The following is a 22,253-nucleotide window of genomic DNA, read 5'->3' as shown; positions in this document are numbered from 1 at the left end:
GCTAATGGAACCAGTGTTATTAATTTAAATAAGTTCAACACTGAACTCAATAAAAAGGCTGATGTGAGTGTTGTGACGAATGGGTTGAGTGCAAAGCTTGATACAACAACATTTAACACAAATATAATAAAAAAGCCAGATTCAAATGCTGTTATGTTAAGAAATGGTTCTCAATCTATGACTGGTAATCTCAACCTTGGAAACAATAAAGCAATTAATTCAGCATCACCAACAACTGGAAGTGATCTTTGTAATAAAACATATGTAGACACATATGTGAACGACCAATTATCTCATAGTATTAGTAACAATTTAAAAAATGATCTGGGTTATATCATGAATGGTGTTCTAGACGAATTTAGTGATGAAGACGATATCACTGGGAAATCAATGATTGACAAAGACTTTCATCACCTCAATAAAAAGGTAAAACCATTTGAACTAAAACTCGATTCATCAAAAGGTTATTATTCAAGCAGATTTGGAGTCAATATGTACAGTGCAGCAAAATCGGAATACACAGTTGTTTGTGAAATATGGTGGGAATCCAGTAAAATTGAATATAATTCAGTAACTCTGGCTGCTGCAAGTTCTGTTGAGACAATTACAAGACAACGATCAAATCGATTTTCAAATCATATTAGAAGCCTTGTTCATATGACTAAATGGAGCAATACAACACCAAATTATTTGATGTGGGATATTGTAGTCAAATTTAAACAAGGCCAGGCATATGATCAAAAATTAGATATATGGGTTGTAATCTATGGTTCGAAGGGGTATCATAACGACATACCAGTTGAAGTTTATGATGGGTGGTACGTGTTGTTCGACAGCATACTGTACATTTATCCAGAAACAGTTTTGAATAAAGAACCAACAACGGCTAGGAGCCCAGCGACTAAGAAATATGTTGACAATGTTCAAACATCTTTGCAAAGAAACATTGACACTAAAGCAAGTAAAACAGCATTAACAAATGCAACAAAAAAAAAATTGGTATAGAGGCAAACTATCACATGATAATAATTCGAGAGTATATTTTTATGTGAATGGAACATCAGATCATAGCACCAACGTGTCTCAAAGCAGTAATGCTGATTTCACAGTGAATTCAAGCGATACCTCAAAACTAATTGTCAATAATGCTGGTTTGTATCTTGTCACATTCATCGATGGTGTGAAAAGTGCACATTTGTCACATCTCAAGTTCATTCTAGATAAACCATTCTTGACTACTAGCGGTGATATTAATATTCAACTCCAAAACACTAAAGGTTCTTGGCTGACAATAGCCAACACAGTAATGTTATATTTCCAAGCAAATACATCACTAAAAATACAGGCTGATAATAGTAATACACTTTTCGATGGAACAAACAACAGTTACATCATGTTAGCAAAACAAGATTAATATATCTAATATTTATATGACTGTGAAGAAAAAGGAAATATTCAATTGGAATCACATATCAAGCAAACTGACTGAAGACCAAATTGTAGAGTTAAAAACTTATTATAAGGTTTACCATCGTAAATGTTGGGCTTATAAAAAGTTAATGAAAAGATTCAAGAAAATCAAACTAATTGGTAACTCTCTATCTGTCATATTTGCAACAGGAAGTATTGCTTCTGCTGTAGCGACAGGAGGTATTTCAATAGTTGCAATATCAACAATCTCTGTTCTTATCCAAGGATTTATGGCTCATAAAAACCTAGATTTAAATATTCAGAATTGCACCTATGCTTACCAAAGTTATCAACATTTGTTAATAAGTATCAAAAATACATTGAGAAGTGGTGAATTTGACATCGATTCATTACGACAAATGATGAGCTACATCGATGGTGTAGTTACTGATCTAGCCCCTGATGCAGATAAATTATTATTGAGTTATGATTCGAAATTTGTTGATTGAGGATTGAAACGATTTCGTCTCCGATGAGATTTAATATTTGAGCCCAATACTGTTCACATTGTTTCATAGTCTTTTTTGATTTTAAAGTTTTTATTTCATTTGGTGTTAAATTCATCATATGAATTAGTTTACCAATGATAAACTTTAATGATATCATTCTTTTTCTTGAACTGTTTACTTGTGGTTGAACTTGTTCAATGAGATCAAAGACTTTTAAAATTTTGTCTATGTGGTTTTTATTTATTTGAATGCGGGTTTTATCACAAATATCATAAATGATATTTTTTACACAGTATTTTCTGTTACAGACTGATTTTCTGCTAAATTTGAAACAATTTTTATAGAAATCAATGAATTTGGTAGGATCTTTGAAATATTGGCTATGAACTTGTCCACAATTAATACAAACGAAGAAACCATTATCTAAACGAATACTTTGATTCACACAACATTTTTCTTCAATGGGCTTATTATTTTTCCGGATAACTTTATCACAGAAAGGACAGCAATATGTTTCCGCTTTTATTAAAGCATCATGAATTTCTTTATTACATTCCATATTTTGTTAACGTGAGTTTTCTTTAAGTGTATTTTCAAATATAAAGTGCATGATACCTGGTTCCCCAGGGGGTTCCCCGCTGACAAGTCTGGACATGTCTGGGATCACTGCATCTCCTGAGAGGTTATTATCCACCTTAGTACCGCGTGGTTGACCTCGAATGGGGCGGATTAGTTCATTTTCGCCATTTAAATTACTGAAATAATAGGCTATTGTTTGAGAATCACGTATGATTTCCTTCAACCAATCATAGGATGATAAATATGAAGTGTTTTCATTATAAATTTTGTGAGTAAAATATTTTAGCAATCTTTACTCAAGAAGTTTACTCACAAGTTTTACTTTAATTTTTATTGTGAGTAAAATATTTTAGCAATCTTTACTCAAGAAGTTTACTCACAAGTTTTACTTTAATTTTTATGCTAAATATTTTGTAAACGTGATTTTTCTTTAAGTGTATTTTGATTTCATTTTTTCTCATGATTTCCATCATTATAAATTTCATTATAAATTTTGTGAGTAAAATATTTTAGCAATCTTTACTCAAGAAGTTTACTCACAAGTTTTACTTTGATTTTTATGCTAAATATTTTGTTAACGTGAGTTTTCTTTAAGTGTTTTTTGTGAATAATCAGGGTTGATGGTAATACAAAACAGTTTGATAGAGCTTCATTTTTCACTATTTTTGGTTATATAGAGGGTGAAAATCAAGTCGCCCTGAGCCTATTGAAAATGAATCGCTGCGAATCGGTTGAAGAATGATATAAATTGCTTTGGTAAAGCTTGATTTTTTACCATTTTTAGCGTTTTGGTTTTAGAGCCCCAAGTCCTATACTACTTGCTGGCTCAGTGCATCAGTACCAGGCTCTCCATGGATGTTCGTCTCCTTCGTGATGATCTAATAGGAAAGAAAAGGGAAGGCTCATATTAAACAGAGAGTACATTAACTCAGTCTTTTTCGAAAAACATTTAAAAATTTTGATTATTGTTTAAATGATGCGTAGTCTCGATATTTCGAAACTGTTCTACTAAACTGAAGGTAGGTACGCTGGTTCATTTCATAAACAGCGGTTGCTAATCGAGCTTAAACGATAGGGACAGATAGAGGTTGGTCAAGAAGTCAACAAAAACGCACAACTAGCCCAGAACGCAAGAACTTCTCCAGATTTCGGTATCATTAAGTCAGTAGGGGTGTTTCTAATCCACCCCCATATTAGAAGCAACCCCGCTGCAAGGCAGTCATTGTTGAGAAAAGACTCTGAGTAAGAAACGTAAGAATGCTTCATTCTTCAACATAGTTACCACACCCATCAACAACACACCAGTACCACTTTAACAATTTCAACTACTGGCTGGAAAGAGCCAATACAGCGAGTAACGTGCCTGTAATTTTTTGTGGGTCTCAAAATAAAATACTCAAAAAAGTTACCTGAACTCTCATTTCGGCCTTCATCATCAACTCCTCCTTCAGAATTTTCATCGTCGTCTCTGTTATCAGCTAATGGTGGCAAAGGAGGCAAAGGCAGTGGATGAAGAGGTGGTGACAACAGCCACACAGGTGATGGTGGTGGAGAGGGAGGGGGTAACGGTGAATCTCTTCCACTACCACCACCTCCATCATCATCTCCACCACCTCCATCATCATCTCCACCGCCGCCATCATCAACTCCACCACCTTCATCCCCTTCCATGTTGTCACTCCATCCTCTACCATAACCACCTCCTTGACTGTCACTTCCTCCATAATTATTTTCTCCAACAGCATCATCATCCACTCTCACACCAGCATCCCCTCCTTCACTGTTGCCTTCCCCATCACCATCATGTCCTCCTCCTCCTCCTCCTCCTCCACCATTGCTTCCACTGTCATCTCCTCCACCACTATTTCCTCTGCCACCCCATAGTGTTCTCGATTGGTCGTTCAGTTGCGTTGAGAACTGCATGAGACGCCGGCAGTACATGCAGGTTGTATAACCGTTTTCTCTATACTGATTAAGGCAATGTGGGTGGTAGTGGCCTTCACAGCACGGTGCTTTCACGAAGATCTCTTCTCGTTTACAAATCACACAAGCCAGTGACAAGAACTGAAAGAAAGATATGCTAAGTAAGCACAGTATCATGAGGAAATACGATAGGATGACCCAACATTACCAACAAACATCACAACAAACACACAAACAAAAGGGAGACCAAAAAATGAGTTATTAAGCCATAATACGTTCCTTATTTCTTCACCAGCAAGCTGTTCAATAACTGCAAAGGCACAAAACTTGACTAAAAAATTTAGCTTGATGCTCCCTCTCGGCACCACCCCCTCCCTTACCCCCCCTCCCCCCCAAAAAAATTATGGTGTTTTATTACAAAAGTTTCTTGTCACTCAACACTTTTGAAGAAATTATCGTCTGAATCGATTCCAATGAAACAACATCTTTTTCACATTTTATTTAACCATCTATGACAAAAATAGATGCCTTTTGCAGGCTACAAAAGTGGAGAGTCAACTACTCTCAAATGTCTGATCGCAAAAACATGAATTGGATGCACTTCACTCCCCCATGGTTATTACAACTAGTTTGTAATTCAATCCATTTGATTACATACTTGCATTACATTATAGACCAGGTAACATAGTGGCTACTGCTTTTCTAGAAGCTGTGGCCACAAAAAAAGATTTCAAAAATCAAACCTCGGAGTGATGTGGGAAAGTCTGCAGAGGAAGATTCTCCCATGTGTCAGAAACATCATCATTCATAGAAGGTTTTTTAGATGATGACGTTGAAGCAGCTGTGTTAAACAACAACAACAACAACAACAACAATAAATGATATCAGTCAGATTCTTAACATTGTTAGATCAATATTCATATTCTCCATACTGTTATTTATACATTTCCTAAGGTGCCAAAAAGTAGAATTTGTCTATCAATCAAGAGCTTCTCTAGTTGAATCATTGCCAGTAATGTTGTGGCCTGCTATTCAAGGATGATATTGTGAGGGGAAAGGGGTCTAAGGGTTTAGGCCAAAACTGCAACAGTCAGATGAACAGATTCCTAAAAACAGTGCAACTTACTTACTACGTAACTACTTAGATAACTATTATGAAAAAGTCAGGATCAGCTGTAAGAAAGGACACCTCAATTAAATTCACTTCAAAATCTACATTTAAGTTTAAGAAATGCTGCAGCAAAAACATGATAAAAATTAGGACCTCAGTTTGTTGAGGAAATTTTTGGCTTGTGATCTTTTGAATGAAAAATGTATCTTCAAATCCTAAAAAATGTGTCTGTCTGGCTCTGTACAGAAAAAAAAAAGATTTAATTCCTGGAATAATGTACTCACCAGGAAAATCACTCTGGTTGACAGTCCTATCTCTTTCAAAACTGTAGTATTGTGAAAATAGTGTATCAATATAAATTAACAGTCCATGATAACTGCACTCCAATACCATTCTTAATATGATCAAATTTTTAAAAACTTTTAGTACTTAACTAGCAAAAATGCTTTCAATGAAATTGGTGGTAATTTATGAGAAATTCACCAGAATAAGCCAATTTAAGCCATGTAAATAATAATAAATATTACATTTTGCAATGTATACTTGCCACATGGTGTGCTTTATAATGTTGACAAATATTCAGTGTAAGAACAAAATGCATTAAAAACTGCATGTTTTGAGTTTTTCTGGTAATAAATGGATGCCTTGGAACCCATATTGGGTAGACAGATGCAGTTTATTTATTGACTTTATTTTCAGAAATTGAGTGGGGGCACTTTAGAAGGCTTCCAGTGATACAAACACCAAAAATATAAAATCACATACATGTTAAGTACAAAATAGGATAATACAGAATTTCACATGCACATCATCCATGTTTTGTATGTATGCCTTAGCTATCAAATCCAAAAACTGACATTTTGATTCAATCAACAAATCAATATTTCCATACTCACCATTTGCAATTTGTAATATCCAACTCAGATGTGTACAAACACTCCTTGTGTGCTGCTTTTTTGCAGCACTTATTTACCTGAACATTTTCCTGGCAAATACCACAAAAATATTGGGTACTCTGGAATGAAAAGAATGAAAAGTTTATAAAATCTTGAATGGTAAAAACTAATCTGTCTTTCAAAGAAAAATCATAATTACATGACTGTATTTCCCATTTTGTTGCAACAAGTATCACACATTCTTCTACAGTTAATATATTGTATTTGAATATCAGTCTATTTTAATACCTGGGAGCAGCATGGTCTGCATTTGTGCATTCAATATAATTGAAAAGCTGAAGGTACACAATGTCCAATGTCAGAAAATATCAAAACTTTAACAAAATTTTTTAATCTGATTGGTTATCCAAGGCTGTGCTCTAAGAAAATTTTCAGAGAGCCCTTTGGGCTTCCAACCATTCCAGCTAGGGTGCTCAGCCCTCCAAGTTGGTTGCCCAAATATTAATTAATTTCTTAATTAACTAATTAACCAAGCAACTAATAATTTATAATTACGTTATTTCATGTTTTAATCAGTTAATATTTAATCAAACCAGTTTACATGTAGAAAGCATTTAACTTTTGGTGTTTACCATAATTATATAATACACTGTCAGATACCTTCTGGCTCCTTTTCTGCATGAACAAGTTTGACTCTGACATAATAAATCCATCTCCTTAATATTTTTTACAGCGTTTACGCAATCTTTAAGATCACCATTCTACAGCTTGAGTCATCTGTGATGCAAGCCAATTTTATGTAGAGCAAAAGGCAAAATATCCGAAATAAAATACCTCCTGCATTAAGAGATTTTCCATAAACATTTTCTTGTTCGTCCATTTTTCATAAAAGAAGTGAAAGGCAAAATGAAAAAGCCATACATATTGCAACTGACTATATGTGGAGAGCTGAAATTTTCAGAAAGTTGACAAAAAAATTGACTGGATATTTAGCAGTACAATTAAAAAATAGAGTTGCTAGTCTGGCCATGAGAACCATCAGGAAAGATAATCTGTACCAAATCGTGGTGCTTTGAAAGTGAAACCTTTTTATTTTTTTCGAACACTTGCAGGAAAGCTGTGGAATTGTGGAATAGCTACATTTTAAATCTTTTTCTGAAAATTAAAACTTCCACACCACGCAACAGAGTGTGTTGCTATTTTTAGCAGTTAGCTTGACCAATGTGTTATTTTTTTCAAAGTGGCAATTTTATTTCTTTGGATATTTTAAAACCGCTTAGAACTTTCATTTGAAAACACCAAATGAAAGTAAACAAGTCTAAATATGAAATCGTTATAAGCTCAGTTCTCACTAAATCTTCCTAAAATAATCGGAAGTTCCCTCATCACAGTGATTGATAAACACCTACAAACAAAGCTGGCTTGCCGGAAACTTGCATGTAGAAAGAATCTTGTTTGAAATAAAGATAAACTCACTACACTTTCCAAATTCATCGAAACACTGAAATAAATCAGACACTCATCATCTCAAGGAAAATTGTGGTGTTCAGTGCATATTTTTGCAATATCCGTTCCGTTTATCACGTGTGAAGTGACAGGAACTACTGTTTCAATAACTGTTAGGGGCCGACCATTTAACTCTGGGGGGGGGGGGGGGAAAGAAGTGGGTGGGTGATTTTGAAAAAAAATTTCCTGCAAGTACTTGTTGGAAGAAAAAAATTGCATGCGGCCCAAATGTAACAGAAAAAGCATTTAGAACGGAAAAATATCCTGCCCAGTACATTGTTAGAAAAAAAAATTCTTGATGACCACAAATCACCCACCCCCCCCTCAAAAGTTAAATGGTTGGCCCCTTATTTGGGTTCATGTGAAATCATGTGGAATGAAACATGGCAGTTACTTTGAAATCTTTGAAAGTGAACAATTCGACTACGTGTCACCTAAAATAATACTTTTCTGCTAGTAACACTTACAAATCAACCAAATAAAAATGTAGCGGTCTGTCGCCAGATTAACCATAGAGGCGAATGCTGCACAAGAAGCCGAGTGCCCGGCTGGGAAACCGGAATACTCTTTCAGTCACCTGTGACCAAATGTTAATCGCCGGAGGCACTTGTTGTCACGAGCCATCATACGCTTATAATTGGACAGTGTAAAAGGACACTTGACACATACCTGTATAAGTGGACAGTATGTGTCATGTGCAAGCACTGCTGTGCTACATTTTGCAGGGTTAACTTTTTTTGAAGAAAATGTAAAACTGAAGTCTTAATAGTTTCTTTGTCAAATTTTGGTATAGTTTTCATTAATTGGTAACAGGACTTTGCATTGTCCAATTCTGTCTTTAATCATAGCTGTGATTAACAAATTGGACTCCTGTTTCGTGGATGACAAATTTTCCAAATTACTTGTATGATTACAGCCTGAATCATACTCCACTCAGTCCTATATTACCATTATTAATCAGCTTATATTCTATTGTACATATGTGGCAATAATAGTAATCAAACTCACACTGCCTAATTGGGCTTATTTCTGTACTGCTGAATAAAAATTGACCATAAGTTTCAATTTTGAGGTAAGTGAAAGCAACTTTACTACATAATATCATCACATTCAGATAGCTAGAATCCATAGCCTACTTGTGCCTACAAATTAAGCTACAGAAGCATGCACTCTTAAAAATGGCTTTATCTTAGGTTTGCTTGCACATGGCCTCCACATTTATAAAACTCTTCCTCATCATGTTGATCTCAGACATCACTATCAACCACTTGCAATATTTTAAATACCTTTTCTATTTCTTGAGCTTGTAGGTTTAACGTCAAATCTTCATTAGTTGATGGTTGACGCTGAGAGCTACCTGTGAGATAATAGTACATGGTTTGAACCCAGGGGTAACATGTGAAAGGGTTGTGTGATCGTCCAGGTGAGTGTAGTTCTGAGAAGGACTGTTGTTCGGAAGTCATCATTAGAGTCAAGACTCTGATGATGACTTCCCCACAGGTTGTCGAAATGTCAGTCGCCACCACCACCAACAACAGTCCTTCTGGACTACACTCACCTGGACGATCTCACTACACTTTCATGTGAGATAACAATGGCACAAATTTTAAATTACCTTGAGTCAACCAAAAAATTTAAAAAACTTGAACTTCTTTCACGTTAAAATGGAGTAGCCAAATTTACTAATAACTATATGTAATTTTTAACATGTCATGCCAGAAGTATAAATTAAACAAAAATTTTTTTTTTTTTGAAATCTCAAACTTATAAGGTATAGTATAGGTGACATAAAAATATAGAAAAAGTGAAAAAGAAAGTGCCAGCCCTTCATAGAGTCACCTTCCCAAATGTCTGCCACTCAGAAGAAAATTGGAGGAGAAATTTAGAAAGGGAAATGAGGGATGGAGGCTGGACATGAGAGCAGCTTGACCGACTGGCAATAAACAGATATCAATAGCATTCTCTGGCTGAGGCCTTATGTGTAAAGAAATACTCAGAGGAGTAAGGAAGTAAGTTAGACCTCAATAGACGCTTGAACCCACCCTTTTAAAACAGGTATCCAATATGTTTACTATTAATTTTGGCTTGAATTACCTGGAGGTTGTCTTGGTTCAGCATCCACTTCACAGTTGATATCAGCAATCACACCTGTGGCAAGAGGAGCAATAACATCATCTGCAAGGCTGAAAACAAACAACAAGATTGTGACCTACTTTATTTGTTTCATCTCTGTCTGATTAAGAAAAAACACTAGCATAAAATGGTTATAAGGTTGTGAAATACATTGCTCATATGCACCATTATATGATGCAAACAAAAAGATCATCTTATTTGGTAAACTCAATGAAACTTTTAATTTGTGTGACATAATTTCTTTTGAACAAAATTTTGATTAAACAATAGTTCACTGACTCATTTCATTCAAGAAATATTTTATTTCAATCCCTTTTTTTTCCCACCCAGACAGAAAGCAGAAAGTTTAATACTGCAATAATTTAATACTGTGAGAAATACTAAAGTATGCCAGGTTTAATACACATTTAATTTTTTTAAGTAAAACCAAAAAATTTGTCTTGCTTTCAGCTTACATAGTATACAAATACAAATATGAATGAGAAATTATCTTTAAACAAGAAAATTCTGAGTGATATAAATTTCATCATTGGCTGCATATTACATTAAAAACAGTTTCCCAAAAATTGCAACCTGCAGAAAATGTTAATCCATACAATTTCACTTCAATTTCACAAGGGTTTGTAGCGAATAAGTGAACTGACCATGCAACTGTTTTAACATAATGATAATTTTTTGAGAGAGAAATAATTACTTTAACTGTGTACATCAATTTTTACCACACAACATAGAGAAATCATGTTGTGTAGTAAAAATTGTCATCATATACTTTCGAAATTGTCATCATATACTTTCGAATATATTACATTAAGTGAAACAAAATGTCACCCAAAAAGATACCCATCATCCTTCCCAAGCAATTTACCTGTTTGAGGCTTGATCAGATGCTCTTTCGTTCGATCCACTTGCAGTTGCTGCATTGAAGAGCTTATGAAAACAAACAAACAAACAAACAAACGGCTCTTAAATATCACGTATCTTAGCAGTACTGCATTTTTGTACATTTAACGTTCACATGTAACTTAACATTACTACCCACCAAACTAACAAGGCTTGTCAACTGACAACCCTCAGATCTTTGATAAAATGTGCAATTGATACCCGAAATTCTGCATTTTCTACGTCTCGTAGGACGTCTTTGTGTCCCAAGGAGACATGTTTGAAGCAAAGAAAGTGTACAATAATAAACAATCGAACGTTCGTCGTGGAAAGAAGAATTGGTTAAGATATGAAGAAAGTGGTTAAGTGGTTAGGAAAACAAAAATCGGTGAGAAGTGGGCTGAGTTCGAGAGGCTAATGTTGAAGTGATAAGCTAAGATCACATTGATTCACTGTGTTTATTGAGGAGATTATAATACTACGAAAAGTCACGCATAACTAAATTTGAAAGGTTGTGATTTCTTGTTACCTCTGCGAACTGGACGTGTATGTCCTCCACTGGTACAGGACGTCCAGAAGAGCCCATCAAAGTAGATGAGGTGGCTATCTGATCTTGATCCTCGTTCGGATTTTCCATTCTCTGAAAAACAACACTATGAATTTTAAAGTCGTAAGAAATACGATCACCACGGCCAGTCATTATTGATGGAACATTTTTATCGTTTTTGCTCGGATTTCCCTTTTTCCTAGTGTTGAATCCGAAGCTCTATAAGAAACCTATACAGAAGGGCTAGCTAGATTTGGAACTTAACACACATTTTCTGCAGTTTCGGCACGCTAACGCACTTGAAATGCCCCTTTGTAACAGCGTCTTTTCTACTCCACCAAGTGACATGGAAGCTTATCATCACATGATCGCCTGCCATACCGTCTGATCATGTTTTGCTCTAGAATCCAGCTTTCCCATTCTTTCGGACGGCAAAGGAGAGAAACCCTGAGCTAAAGGTTGTTTTCCTGAACAATAATTATATTAACGGCATACTCTGAAATCCGTCAGAAGGAGGTCCTCTCGGGTAGATTTCCGATTACGAAATCCGAGCTCTCCAATGTTGCGCTCGTGAGGAGGGCCCTATTTAGCGTCTCGGGAGGGAAAACTTTCAATAAAAATAGGTACGAAGCATTTCAAAATGGGTTAGAGGAGTGATCAAAAGAGTGTGTTTATGAAACAAATTATTTGGAAATAGCGATTTCATCGAGTGCTCCTCATCCTGGTACCTCAAATACAACAAAAAAATCATTCGAGACAGATTTTTCGATGATTTTTTTTATTTCCCTTTAAATATTCACCTCTTCACCCATATATTAGGATGTGGCAGGGGGAGACAATTTTCCACAGGCGTAGAGTGAGGGTGAGTCCACCACAAAAAATAAAGGAATCAGCGGTACTAAGAATAAAGATACTGGGAAGTGATATGTATGGTAGCCAAGAACTGCCATTAAAAATATTCAAATGTAGAGGAATTATTTTTGTTATTTTTTCTTTGATTTCGATTTATTTCTCATTTTTCTTTTTAAAATAAAAGCAAGTGAAAGTAAAATGTAAAATAGAAATAAAATGAAACCAACGATAAATGAAATCAAATCAAAATTAAATACTACCCGGCCGAGCGCTGCCACTAGTTTTTTTTTTCTTTTTTTCGCTGTTGGAAAAAAAAGAATTTGTTCGTGGCCGAATGCTGCCACCACAGGTAGCCCAAGCTCTGTCACAGGCTCTTTCACAGTGAATAATTAAAGAGTGGTTTAGTTGGACTTGCTTTTGAGCTCTGTAAATGTAAAGTTGTGTGAAATAATCAAAGAAATAAAGTCTTACCTTCTCAGAGAGTGGTCTGTGTTGTTCTCCTCACGACTTGAGGCCATTTTGATGTGTTTTAGCTTGACGCCCTAAATTACCATGCATAAAATACGGGAAGGTCGGAAACTTCTGTTGACACATGCTCGCCAAAATCGCTCGAAAAAAACACTTAAATACTTTCCCTCGAATCAAAATTCCGAACGGCCATTAATTTGAAATTCTCGCTGGATTGGTTGCTCGACAAACCGACTTTTGTGGGATTTTCTTCGGTGAACTTAAAGGGCAACTATTTGGCTTTTGTGCTGCTGAGTTTCGATTCGAGGGAAAGTATTTAAGCGTTGTTTTCGAGCGATTTTGGCGAGCATGTGTCAACAGAAGTTTCCAACCTTCCCGTATTTTATGCACGGTAATTTAGGGCGTCAAGCTAAAACACATCAAAACGGCCTCAAATCGCGAGGAGAACAACACAGACTACTCTTTACGAAGGTAAGACTTTATTTCTTTGATTATTTCACACAACTTTACATTTATGGAGCTCAAAAGCAAGTCCAACTAAACCACTATACATGAACTCTTTAATTATTCACTACGAAAGAGCCTGTGACAGAGCTTGGGCCACCTGTGCTGCCACATGGCCAAAAGCTGCCAAACAATCCCAGAGTTCTTTGCAGGATACCTTTCAAGATTCTAATAAGGCGGATGCCTCGTGAAAAAAGTTAGAAGAGAAAGTGACTCCAAAAAGAGGAAAGAAGCATGATGCAGGAGATACAACGCATAAATTAATTAAAGGAAAGGAGCTGTATAATAATAACTGTCAAATTCAATGAAGAAAAAGAACTGTTTGCTCACGGTGGGTTTCGCAATGCATACAAAGCAACCACAAAGCACCCACAGTACAAGGGGACTACCTGGGTCATTAAAAGATACCTTCCTGATGCTGTGAAGGGAAATAAATGACATTGGGCAAACTGTTCAACAACACACCCAAAAGGCGGTTCAGATCATAGTTAGTAGAGGGGACTGATTATGAAGGCCGGCAAACTTCAGACGAGGAACTCTTTGTTTACTTTTCTGGTATGTCATGTGATTATGAACGTGCACACACTTGATTCAAAGATGGCGGCTAGTATGTGAGTCTCACGAATGCTCGTATTTTATCTCGATTTTTGGAAAATATCTCGACTTTTAGAGTTTGATTTGGCTATGAATATACTCTTTTAACATGCCTGGTGTAAATTGTGCGGTTTTTGGATGTGGTTCTTGTAGAAGAACCAAAGGAATCGGCATTTTCAAGTTGCCCTTAGCGAAAGATGAAAATCACAAGAGACGGCGCAACGAGTGGCTTGGTGTACTCAAGAAAACAAGGGAAATGGATAAAGATTTTAAAAGACAGATAGATGAAGACAAACTCTACACTTGCGAAAAGCATTTTTTTGTCCGAAGATATTGAAATATGTAAGTATTTTTCGATAACTTTTGCTATGGAACGATACGATCAGTGCTTTCAATAAGATTTGAAATAGGTGGCTACCTCGGTACAACACCCGCCGGAGAGCGACTATTGCTCAAATAGTGCTTTACTGCGAAGGATCGTGCATATATACGTTTCATAACCGCAGTTCATACATATGTTTCATATGTTTATTGTTGTTTGATCTATCATTTATGTTTACAGACAATTAGTGGATTTTTATAAAATGTGTCCTGATCCATATGAAGGCTTTGCTAGCACAAAGCTCCACTAGGAAGGTCATCTAGATACTGAGCTATAAGTAAGAAAAAAAGGACAGTCAAAAGAAAGCAGTATTAGCACGAGTTTTTGCCAATGCTCTGGGAGGTTTTGCCAGCATTGTAACATATCATATATGCAAGAAGGAGAGAGAGGAAGTAAGCCTACTTTAAAACATGCTTCCACATCAACGAACAAGGACTTTATAGCCTAATCTAATGTAAATACATGGTTTATAACAATGACATAAACTCACCAAATTCTTTTTGAATTTCCAGTATACACATATGGACCTAGATAGACCAACAGGAAAGACAAATGTTGACGATGAGGTAACAGTAACCATGCAATGACAGTTTAAACAGGTAAGGCAAAACAATGTTGTTAGTAGTACATACAAATGATAATTCAATTATTATATAGTATGTGTATCTATAAAGATAACATCACTAATGATACAGGGGATATTGACAGAGAAATGTTAGCTGTGTTGCACTGCAAACAACATATCAAGGTTACCTGTTTTTTTTCAACATCAGATCCACCTCTGCCTCCCCCTTCGTCTCTTCCATCTCTTTCTCCAATTGTAACTTCATCCCTGTCCATATCAGTACCTTCCTTTCCATCTAGCCTTTGAGAACCCTTTTTGACATCATTTTGAGCCAGTATGTCCTTTATCCTCAAGGCTGGAAATGGTTCCCCGCAAGTTGGGCAAACTGAAGCCCATTGTAACACAACGTTAGGCAAGAGGTCCAGGAGAGGACTGGGTTGTGTAGAGTAACTCTGGAACACCAAACTGATCATGTTGTAACAGGTTGGACAATGCAAAGGGGGAATCTGAGGAGAAAAAAAGAAAAACAATATTCAACCAATCCAAGCCATTACTCTTTTTCCAATGGCCCCTAGCAGGAACTCTTGTAAACTCAAACTCAGAGTGAAAGATCTTGAGGTGCATCCACAAACCAAAGTAAGAGTAGCTGGGTTATCATTGTGCTTGAAATGCAAAAGAGTCAAGCTGAGAAATTTGATGAGTTGTTTTTTTTTTTTTTGGCATTCCCACAAGGGTTATATTCCAAAAAAGACTGTCTGTAAACGTGCCTGAGTGAGAAATTGGGTGGGATTCATCACCAGGTTCAAAGGAAAATTTCCTCTTTAGTGGTCATATATTGACTGAACCTAGTTCAGCCTGGATCTGTTACTTTCTGGGAGTCAATATTCCACCTGCATAGCCATTTATGTATACTTCAAACACTCTATTGACATTCCTCTCATAATAACCCTTAATGTGCCTTAATATGGTAGACAATGCTGATGAGAAAAGTAGACAAAGAAAGGTGACATAACGGAGAGTGCAAGTGTGTTTGGGGTGCTCTTTATACTGGGGAATTATAATGATGTTATTAGGGGAATATACAGAACTACAACATTACAAGAAAGAGGCTTAGTTATGAATGTACGTGCATCATCAATGCTGTACAATGCTGCAAAATCCCAAGAGGGCATAAAAAGACAAAAGCCTTAACAAGAACAAGTGACATGGATACTAGCAAAGAATGACAAGAATATGTTGCCTGATACACAGAATTGAAGCAAGAGAAAATCCATCTGAGGAGGGGAGAGAAAGTCAACATTTGTTCATTTTGATTCACCAAGGCTCTTGCGCTTCCAATAAACAATGGTGGCCATTATCCAACCTTGCATGCTGAGGGTTAACCTGCAAGCTTTCCAGCAGCAAACAATACTAAACTATAATCATGTTTTTTTTACTGTATTTCCATCCAAAAAAAGTTACTTAAAAAAAGTTTGTTTTACTTGCATGACTCGTATGCCTTGCCAGCTCACACTTTAGAATGACCCCATTTACATTGGGGACTCATTAGAGCTTTTCATTAGAGCTTAATATTGTCTCATTAAAATTGTCCCTTAAAGGAAATAGCACTAGCAAAAAAAGTAATATTTCATGTTCTGATCAGAGGAGATAACAAAATTTAAATCAAACCTTATAAGGAACCGTTTTATCTTTCAAACTTTCCCCTTCGTTGGTTTCTTCCTCACTGGTGGAGGGTTTAAGGGATTGGGATGTTACCACTTTATTCGGCTCCTCTGAGGAATCAAGGAAGGAAAAGTAGTCGTGGCATAAACATTAAAGCAGTGTTTTATATGATAGTGTTTGAACGTGCCATTCTTCACTATCAATAATGATAAGCTTTAGGTGAAATTTTAAGAAGCCTGTGTAGACAGCATGTAGTCACGGTGCCTCACCTTTGTTTTACATTCACGTCCTTTGTACATTGTTTTCCATTTTCAATTATTCCATGTATATTTGTTATAATATCAGGTTTGCCAGTCATTTAGGTTACATCACATTTCATATTTTCATGTTCATTTTTTATGCATTGTTTCTATTGTTTGGTATAGTTTCTTCTGCCGTGGGTTTCTTGTCACCATTGTGATTATGTTTTAGTCGTCGTAGTTGCCACATAATCTTGAAAGTTTCGTTATTTTGTCCGTCATTTTGCCTGTTTTATTTGTATTTCGTTTTGCTTTCCTGTTCTGTATATTTAACTTGTTTATGTATATTGGCTTTTAGCGAATCACTAGTAAAAGTGCGAATTTCGGATTTGTGGATTTCGACTACACAGCATACAAAAGGTTGATATGGGGAAGAGAAGTAAAGATAGTACTGAATAAAGTCACACTGTTATGAAGAAAAATTTTTTTCTCCTTGTCTGAGATGTTAGTTCTTAGTTATACCACACCTGAACTATGAAAGGAGCCTTCTTCTGGCACTTCTGCCAAAGAAGGTTTTTTCCTGAAAAATTTGAAAAATATATATATTGTAAAGACCAGTACATTGAGTAAGCCTGCAATAGAAAGTTAGTATTCAAAAAGTATCAGTGAAATGACTTCAGGTTTTAATTGCACTGGCTTGGCCTTGTTTGGATTACACTTTGACTGTGCACTGCTTTATTTAAAACTGACCAAATTGTTCTTCATTTTGATTGTTTGTTTGTTTGTTTGGTCTGACCAAATTGGCTTTTTGCATGTTTTCTGTGAGGGTGGGTGTCACTAGCCTGAAAAACTGCCCATCTTGATTAAAGCTTATTTACAAGCTACAAAGTAGTCATGTTTGTGTGGATAAATGTGAACATGACAGGATTTCAATCTAAGGACTACGGCCTCCCTTACTACATAAATTTTAGGCTCTTCCTCAATTAGCTCAGTTGATTCCTTACTATCACTTTTATGTCACCTGAGTACTTGTAAGCAACCAATATGACTTTCTTTTCAATCAAATTAGCTTAATTACAATTAAATGAAAATATAAAATATTTCCAACACTTAAAACAGACAAATAGTGGATTGTACACTAATGGAGTTCACAGTGTTTAGTGACTAGAACTTAATTAATAATAAATGACAAACTGTGGCCCTTCAGAGTATGTAAAATCCAAATGATGCTTACCAGAAATCTTGAAAGACATGACCTCTCTTCTCCCCTCTCCCTTCCTGTGGTGTAGGAGACACCTGGGTATGTATGGTCAAAAGTAACCTTTAGACACTTAACTAGTTTTTTGGATGGAAAATGTTAAAAGGGGAGGAATCTAAAGGAGGCCAGGAATTCAGCCTCAATTTCCTACGTCCCTGTGAAAATATGTTTAACAATTAATAAAATACAACAAACCCAAATTATCCCCTCAACTGAGTATTAAGATAACAATCGGAAAGGTTGTAATATTCACTCTTACCACACAACTTTGTACCTGTGACACATCATCTTCTTTCAAAGACAAGTCATCACCAGTGGATGGCTTTGGTGACCGATGAACTAAAAGGTAACATGTTAAAATTCTATTATACGATCTGCACAATTAAATATCCCATAGCAGGAAAAGATCGTGAGAATTCCAAAATTTCAAGGGACAATTTCCTATGGTAAATAAGGCAGTTGGCTGTGGTTCAAAGATGTGTATTCCTCGTCTGCTAATTAACAATAAATTAGTTAATACATTACGATGCATTTATGGGGTAATGAAGCATGCTGAATTTTTGAAGAGCACAAGGAGGAGCTTGAGGAGCAGCTGAGAGCATGCAACTCTAGCTTCTCAAAAGCTCTCAAAACTTCCAAAGTAATTGATTTCTCCATGAATGCGCAGCTAACATGCGAACCAGTTGTTTGTCAATGCATTTGTTTGGAAGTTATTTTACTCACAATTTAAAACTTTTGAGAAGACAGCTGCAATAAAAATCTAAAACAAATAGCCTATTGACCAAAACAAACTCTTGAGACCTGGGTTTCGGAAGGTTGCTGTGTCATTCCAGGGCTGCAAAACTTAAAGATAGGTGGCCAAAATGAGAAATCCTGGTGGGAATTTCCATTTCTTTAAACACTGAGGCCCCGTCCACATGAAGACGATTGTAAACGCAAACACTAGTAAACGCATATTTTTATCTCCGTCCACACGAAAACGATCATCATTTATGTAGCGTTTTCACCCGTCCACACGAAAACGCTCGTAAACGCATTAAATGATGTCATACATCGAACGCGCATGCGCAATCGATTTGAGCCTACAATCTTTGCTTCAGCGCCTTTTTATCAAGTGTTAGCGTCCATGTTGTAAAGTCACCACCTGCGTTTGTCGTGATCGAGAGAGAAGAAAAGTGTCGACCTGGTCTGGTCCAGAATCTTCTCTATTTGCTCTCACGTCTGCATCTAAGTCGTTTTACTCGAGTGAAAGTGCTTGTAGTTGTGGATAACAATCTTGAGAGGTTTAGTCTTCTTCTTTTGTAGTTTTCCTGTATATCGATTATTGCATGATTCAATTGAATGCTCGCAATTATAATTGAAATAAGTGCAAGCACGACACAGCTCAACACTCGTGTGTACGCCATGTTGGAAACGCACTCGATAAAAGAGACTGGCGCTGACATCTGACGTCAGCGTTTTCACAGCGTTTACGAAAATATACGTTTAAGGCTGTCCACACGAAGACGCATAAATGGCGTTTTCAAATTTATCCACTTTGGAGAGCGTTTTCGAATTTATGCGTTTACGGTGAGTGTTTTCATCATCTTCGTGTGGACGAAAGGCCTAAATGCATAAAAAAGTTTGCATTTACTAGCATTTGCATTTACAATTGTCTTTGTGTGGACGGGGTCTGAGGGCCTTACATGAAGTAACTAAAGAGAGCCATTTCATCTTGAGTCTCAAACTCAGAAAGTGACTATCAGACTCCAAAGCATTCAAAGCTTCTAATCTGAGTGTGATGCAGAGATGGAGGAAATAAATTGTGTGTCAAAAGGGGAGCCTTGATGAAAAGGAGTCAAGAAATTCCTGACAATAATGAGAAAGAACTCTATCAGACAACCTAATTTTGAGAAGGGCACATGCTTAGAGAGCCTAAGATACAACAAAAGCCTTTCACAAATTAAAATCTGTGAATTTGCCCTTTGTGGCACCATTTGACAGGACGGGAAGATTTTTCAGTTTTTTATGGGTATACAAGCAAATATACAACGGATTTTTTACTGATCGCAGTGCATGTTGTGTCTGAGTAAAGTTACATAATAATTGTTCCTAATATAATTAAATATATAAGAAACAAATAAATACCCTCATATTCACTCCTACTTGCTTGTTGTACTCTGCCATTACCTCCATCGCCACTGGCACTGAAAACAGAATATGTCAAAAGTCCACATTTTGTCATCGCTGTAATTGTTTCTTATGATAAACGATTAAGGGTGACAAAAGTTCTCTAAGTGACTTTTATCAACAATAATTTATACATTAAATGTCTGTGGAAATAAGATCCTAGAAAATTGTTTACTTTTTACATAATGTCTGGATTAAGAAAAATATCTGAGCTTGTCAGTTTAATTCAAAGCCAACCCCCGCCCCCCCTCCTAAACAATCCCCCAGACATTTAAACGTTTGAAAATTGGTTTGTTCAAATTCATGCCACACATGTGCCAGAATTGTGTTCAAATGCCCAACCCAATTGCTGGATTTGATGGTCAATTTTTTCACACAGGGCAAGATCAGAGACCACGACTTTATGGTAGTTCTTTTATTCTAAGCCATCTGCATGTGGAAGTGAACTCTTCAGCTTTGAACACCTCTGTATTAAAAGATAAAACACACGTATTCCCATGGAAAGACTTGGCAGTCCTGGTTCAAATTCCCCACCCCACCCCAGCAAGGTTCAAATTCTTCATATGTGTGCACATGCAGTTAAGTATCTCACTTTACCCACGATCTATTACTGCCTAGATAGAAAAAAGAGAGCTAATCAGATGACACCTTTTGTGATATGATGCCTGGCCCAGTAGATCTGTGCTAACATCAGATATTCTCCAGATCTAGAAAGGGTATAATTATTTGGTTACAAAATGTGTTTGGACCAATCTGTGCAGGCAAAAATATTTGATGGTTCCTGAAAATATTAAATCCCAAAATATATAGACATCTACACTGCTACTGTCCCACAAATTTACGCAATTACAGCACCTCTCCCCTGTCAGCTAAGAAGCTGTAAAGCTAAGAAATGCAGAAAACTATTACGTAAACCTAAAGTCTCACAGGCAATTAATATGTAAATACTATTGGGCTGTTACCTGGTTACAACACCAAATTCTCTTATTTAAGCACAAAGGAAATTATTTGCAATTAGAAAGGAGAAATACAAACAGGTTCAGATTACAACCTGCTCCTTTATCATTATGTTACCTGAGAAGTATCAATGTGTTCTCTTGGGGTTCTCCTTGAGCCATATGTGGCCACCTTGTTGTTATCTTGAAAATTTGTTGTTTCTCTTAAATCTTCCATTTCTAAAATCAGTAATTAGAAATGCACATTCACAAGTGAATTATTGCCAATGCTATATAAAGGGAATTAATAGAATAAAACTTTCAATACTGTTACTCTCTGGAGAAAACTGCAGCAGCCCCAGAAAGTGGGTAACCATTAAAGAACAGCCCCTAAATTGCTTTACTGTTATTTTTATATTACCTTGCAGTCCATTTAATAAATGTTTCTGAACAAAGAAACCATTAGTAATATTCACATCAGATAATGCTATATGCTGAAAATTATTAGAACCCAAATAATAATATGCAGTGTTGAGAAAAGCCATCATCTGCAAAAATCTTAAATATGCAAGAATGTAACTCAGGACTCATTTTATGTAGCAGTGAATTAACAAGTTATCTTTTGGTCAGAAAAGCATAGGATTATGCTCATCTGCAAACATGTTGCTGATTGATTCAGGTACCAATGATAACATAGGAGTAATTGAATTTAATCAATCAGCCAACAAACTTTAAATGTTCCCACAGTCCTCATTTTACATCAGATTGTAAACAATCAAAGAAATTCAGTATTGCCTAATGGGTGGCATTAAGGTAACAATGCTAAGTATAAACCATAACAAGCCTGGCTATTCTTTGTTTTCAACAACGTGACAAAAATTCGCAATGTCATACGCAGCCGCCATGTTGGGGGATAACTAAGCTTTTAAAACGGCTTCTTCTGAAGGTGTGCCCGATGTGAACCTTCAGTATTTAGATTATTTTGCGGGTCTAGAGGGTCCAATGAAGTCAAAGTACCACGAAAAATAACTGTTTAAGGCTTCGACCGATATGCATTGAGAAAAAGTGATTTCTCTGAAAACATCGAGCTCCCTCCGAATGTTCAATATCAAGATATTGTGAACTACTTACA

General features: G+C 36.2%; 2 protein-coding genes and 1 long non-coding RNA gene across 5 annotated transcripts in view; 1 reads left to right on the top strand and 2 right to left on the bottom strand.

The window, feature by feature from the left end:
* LOC111335577 (uncharacterized) overlaps window positions 1-15,291 on the bottom strand; it is a 31,034-nt gene extending 15,743 nt beyond the window's left edge. The window contains exons 1-11 of one of the 3 annotated variants that reach the window (XM_088731337.1): window positions 15,047-15,291; window positions 14,784-14,820; window positions 11,476-11,586; window positions 10,933-10,994; window positions 10,029-10,117; window positions 9,221-9,291; window positions 6,429-6,547; window positions 5,817-5,857; window positions 5,165-5,262; window positions 3,908-4,562; window positions 3,324-3,376 (exon numbers count right to left, since the gene is read on the bottom strand). In XM_088731337.1, coding sequence (XP_088587463.1) covers window positions 3,333-3,376; window positions 3,908-4,562; window positions 5,165-5,262; window positions 5,817-5,857; window positions 6,429-6,547; window positions 9,221-9,291; window positions 10,029-10,117; window positions 10,933-10,994; window positions 11,476-11,586; window positions 14,784-14,820; window positions 15,047-15,153 — 1,434 coding nt within the window. In that variant the 5' untranslated portion in view covers window positions 15,154-15,291 and the 3' untranslated portion in view covers window positions 3,324-3,332. Of the gene's footprint in view, window positions 1-1,278; window positions 3,377-3,907; window positions 4,563-5,164; window positions 5,263-5,816; window positions 5,858-6,428; window positions 6,548-9,220; window positions 9,292-10,028; window positions 10,118-10,932; window positions 10,995-11,475; window positions 11,587-11,762; window positions 12,596-14,783; window positions 14,821-15,046 lie in introns of those variants that run through there. The other 2 variants (XM_088731336.1, XM_088731338.1) reach the window with 2 other exon arrangements.
* LOC148725583 (uncharacterized) lies at window positions 14,814-16,338 on the top strand. The gene is made up of 2 exons (XR_015991081.1): window positions 14,814-14,892; window positions 16,110-16,338. It is a non-coding gene; the product is annotated as an uncharacterized LOC148725583 (long non-coding RNA).
* The window catches only part of LOC111335578 (uncharacterized), a 10,688-nt gene continuing 3,763 nt past the window's right edge, over window positions 15,329-22,253 (bottom strand). Inside the window, exons 2-8 of the mRNA XM_088731351.1 lie at window positions 21,261-21,361; window positions 20,835-20,893; window positions 20,145-20,203; window positions 18,277-18,356; window positions 17,994-18,055; window positions 17,287-17,339; window positions 15,329-16,630 (exon numbers count right to left, since the gene is read on the bottom strand). Coding sequence (XP_088587477.1) covers window positions 16,521-16,630; window positions 17,287-17,339; window positions 17,994-18,055; window positions 18,277-18,356; window positions 20,145-20,203; window positions 20,835-20,893; window positions 21,261-21,361 — 524 coding nt within the window. The 3' untranslated portion in view covers window positions 15,329-16,520. The remainder of the gene's footprint in view (window positions 16,631-17,286; window positions 17,340-17,993; window positions 18,056-18,276; window positions 18,357-20,144; window positions 20,204-20,834; window positions 20,894-21,260; window positions 21,362-22,253) is intronic.

The sequence above is a fragment of the Stylophora pistillata genome, chromosome 8 (genome assembly GCF_964205215.1).
Source record: "Stylophora pistillata chromosome 8, jaStyPist1.2, whole genome shotgun sequence".
In the NCBI taxonomy this organism is placed as follows: Eukaryota; Metazoa; Cnidaria; class Anthozoa; order Scleractinia; family Pocilloporidae; genus Stylophora; species Stylophora pistillata.
The sequence above is the reverse complement of the archived record's forward strand: the minus strand, read 5'-3'. Positions and strand labels throughout refer to the sequence as shown.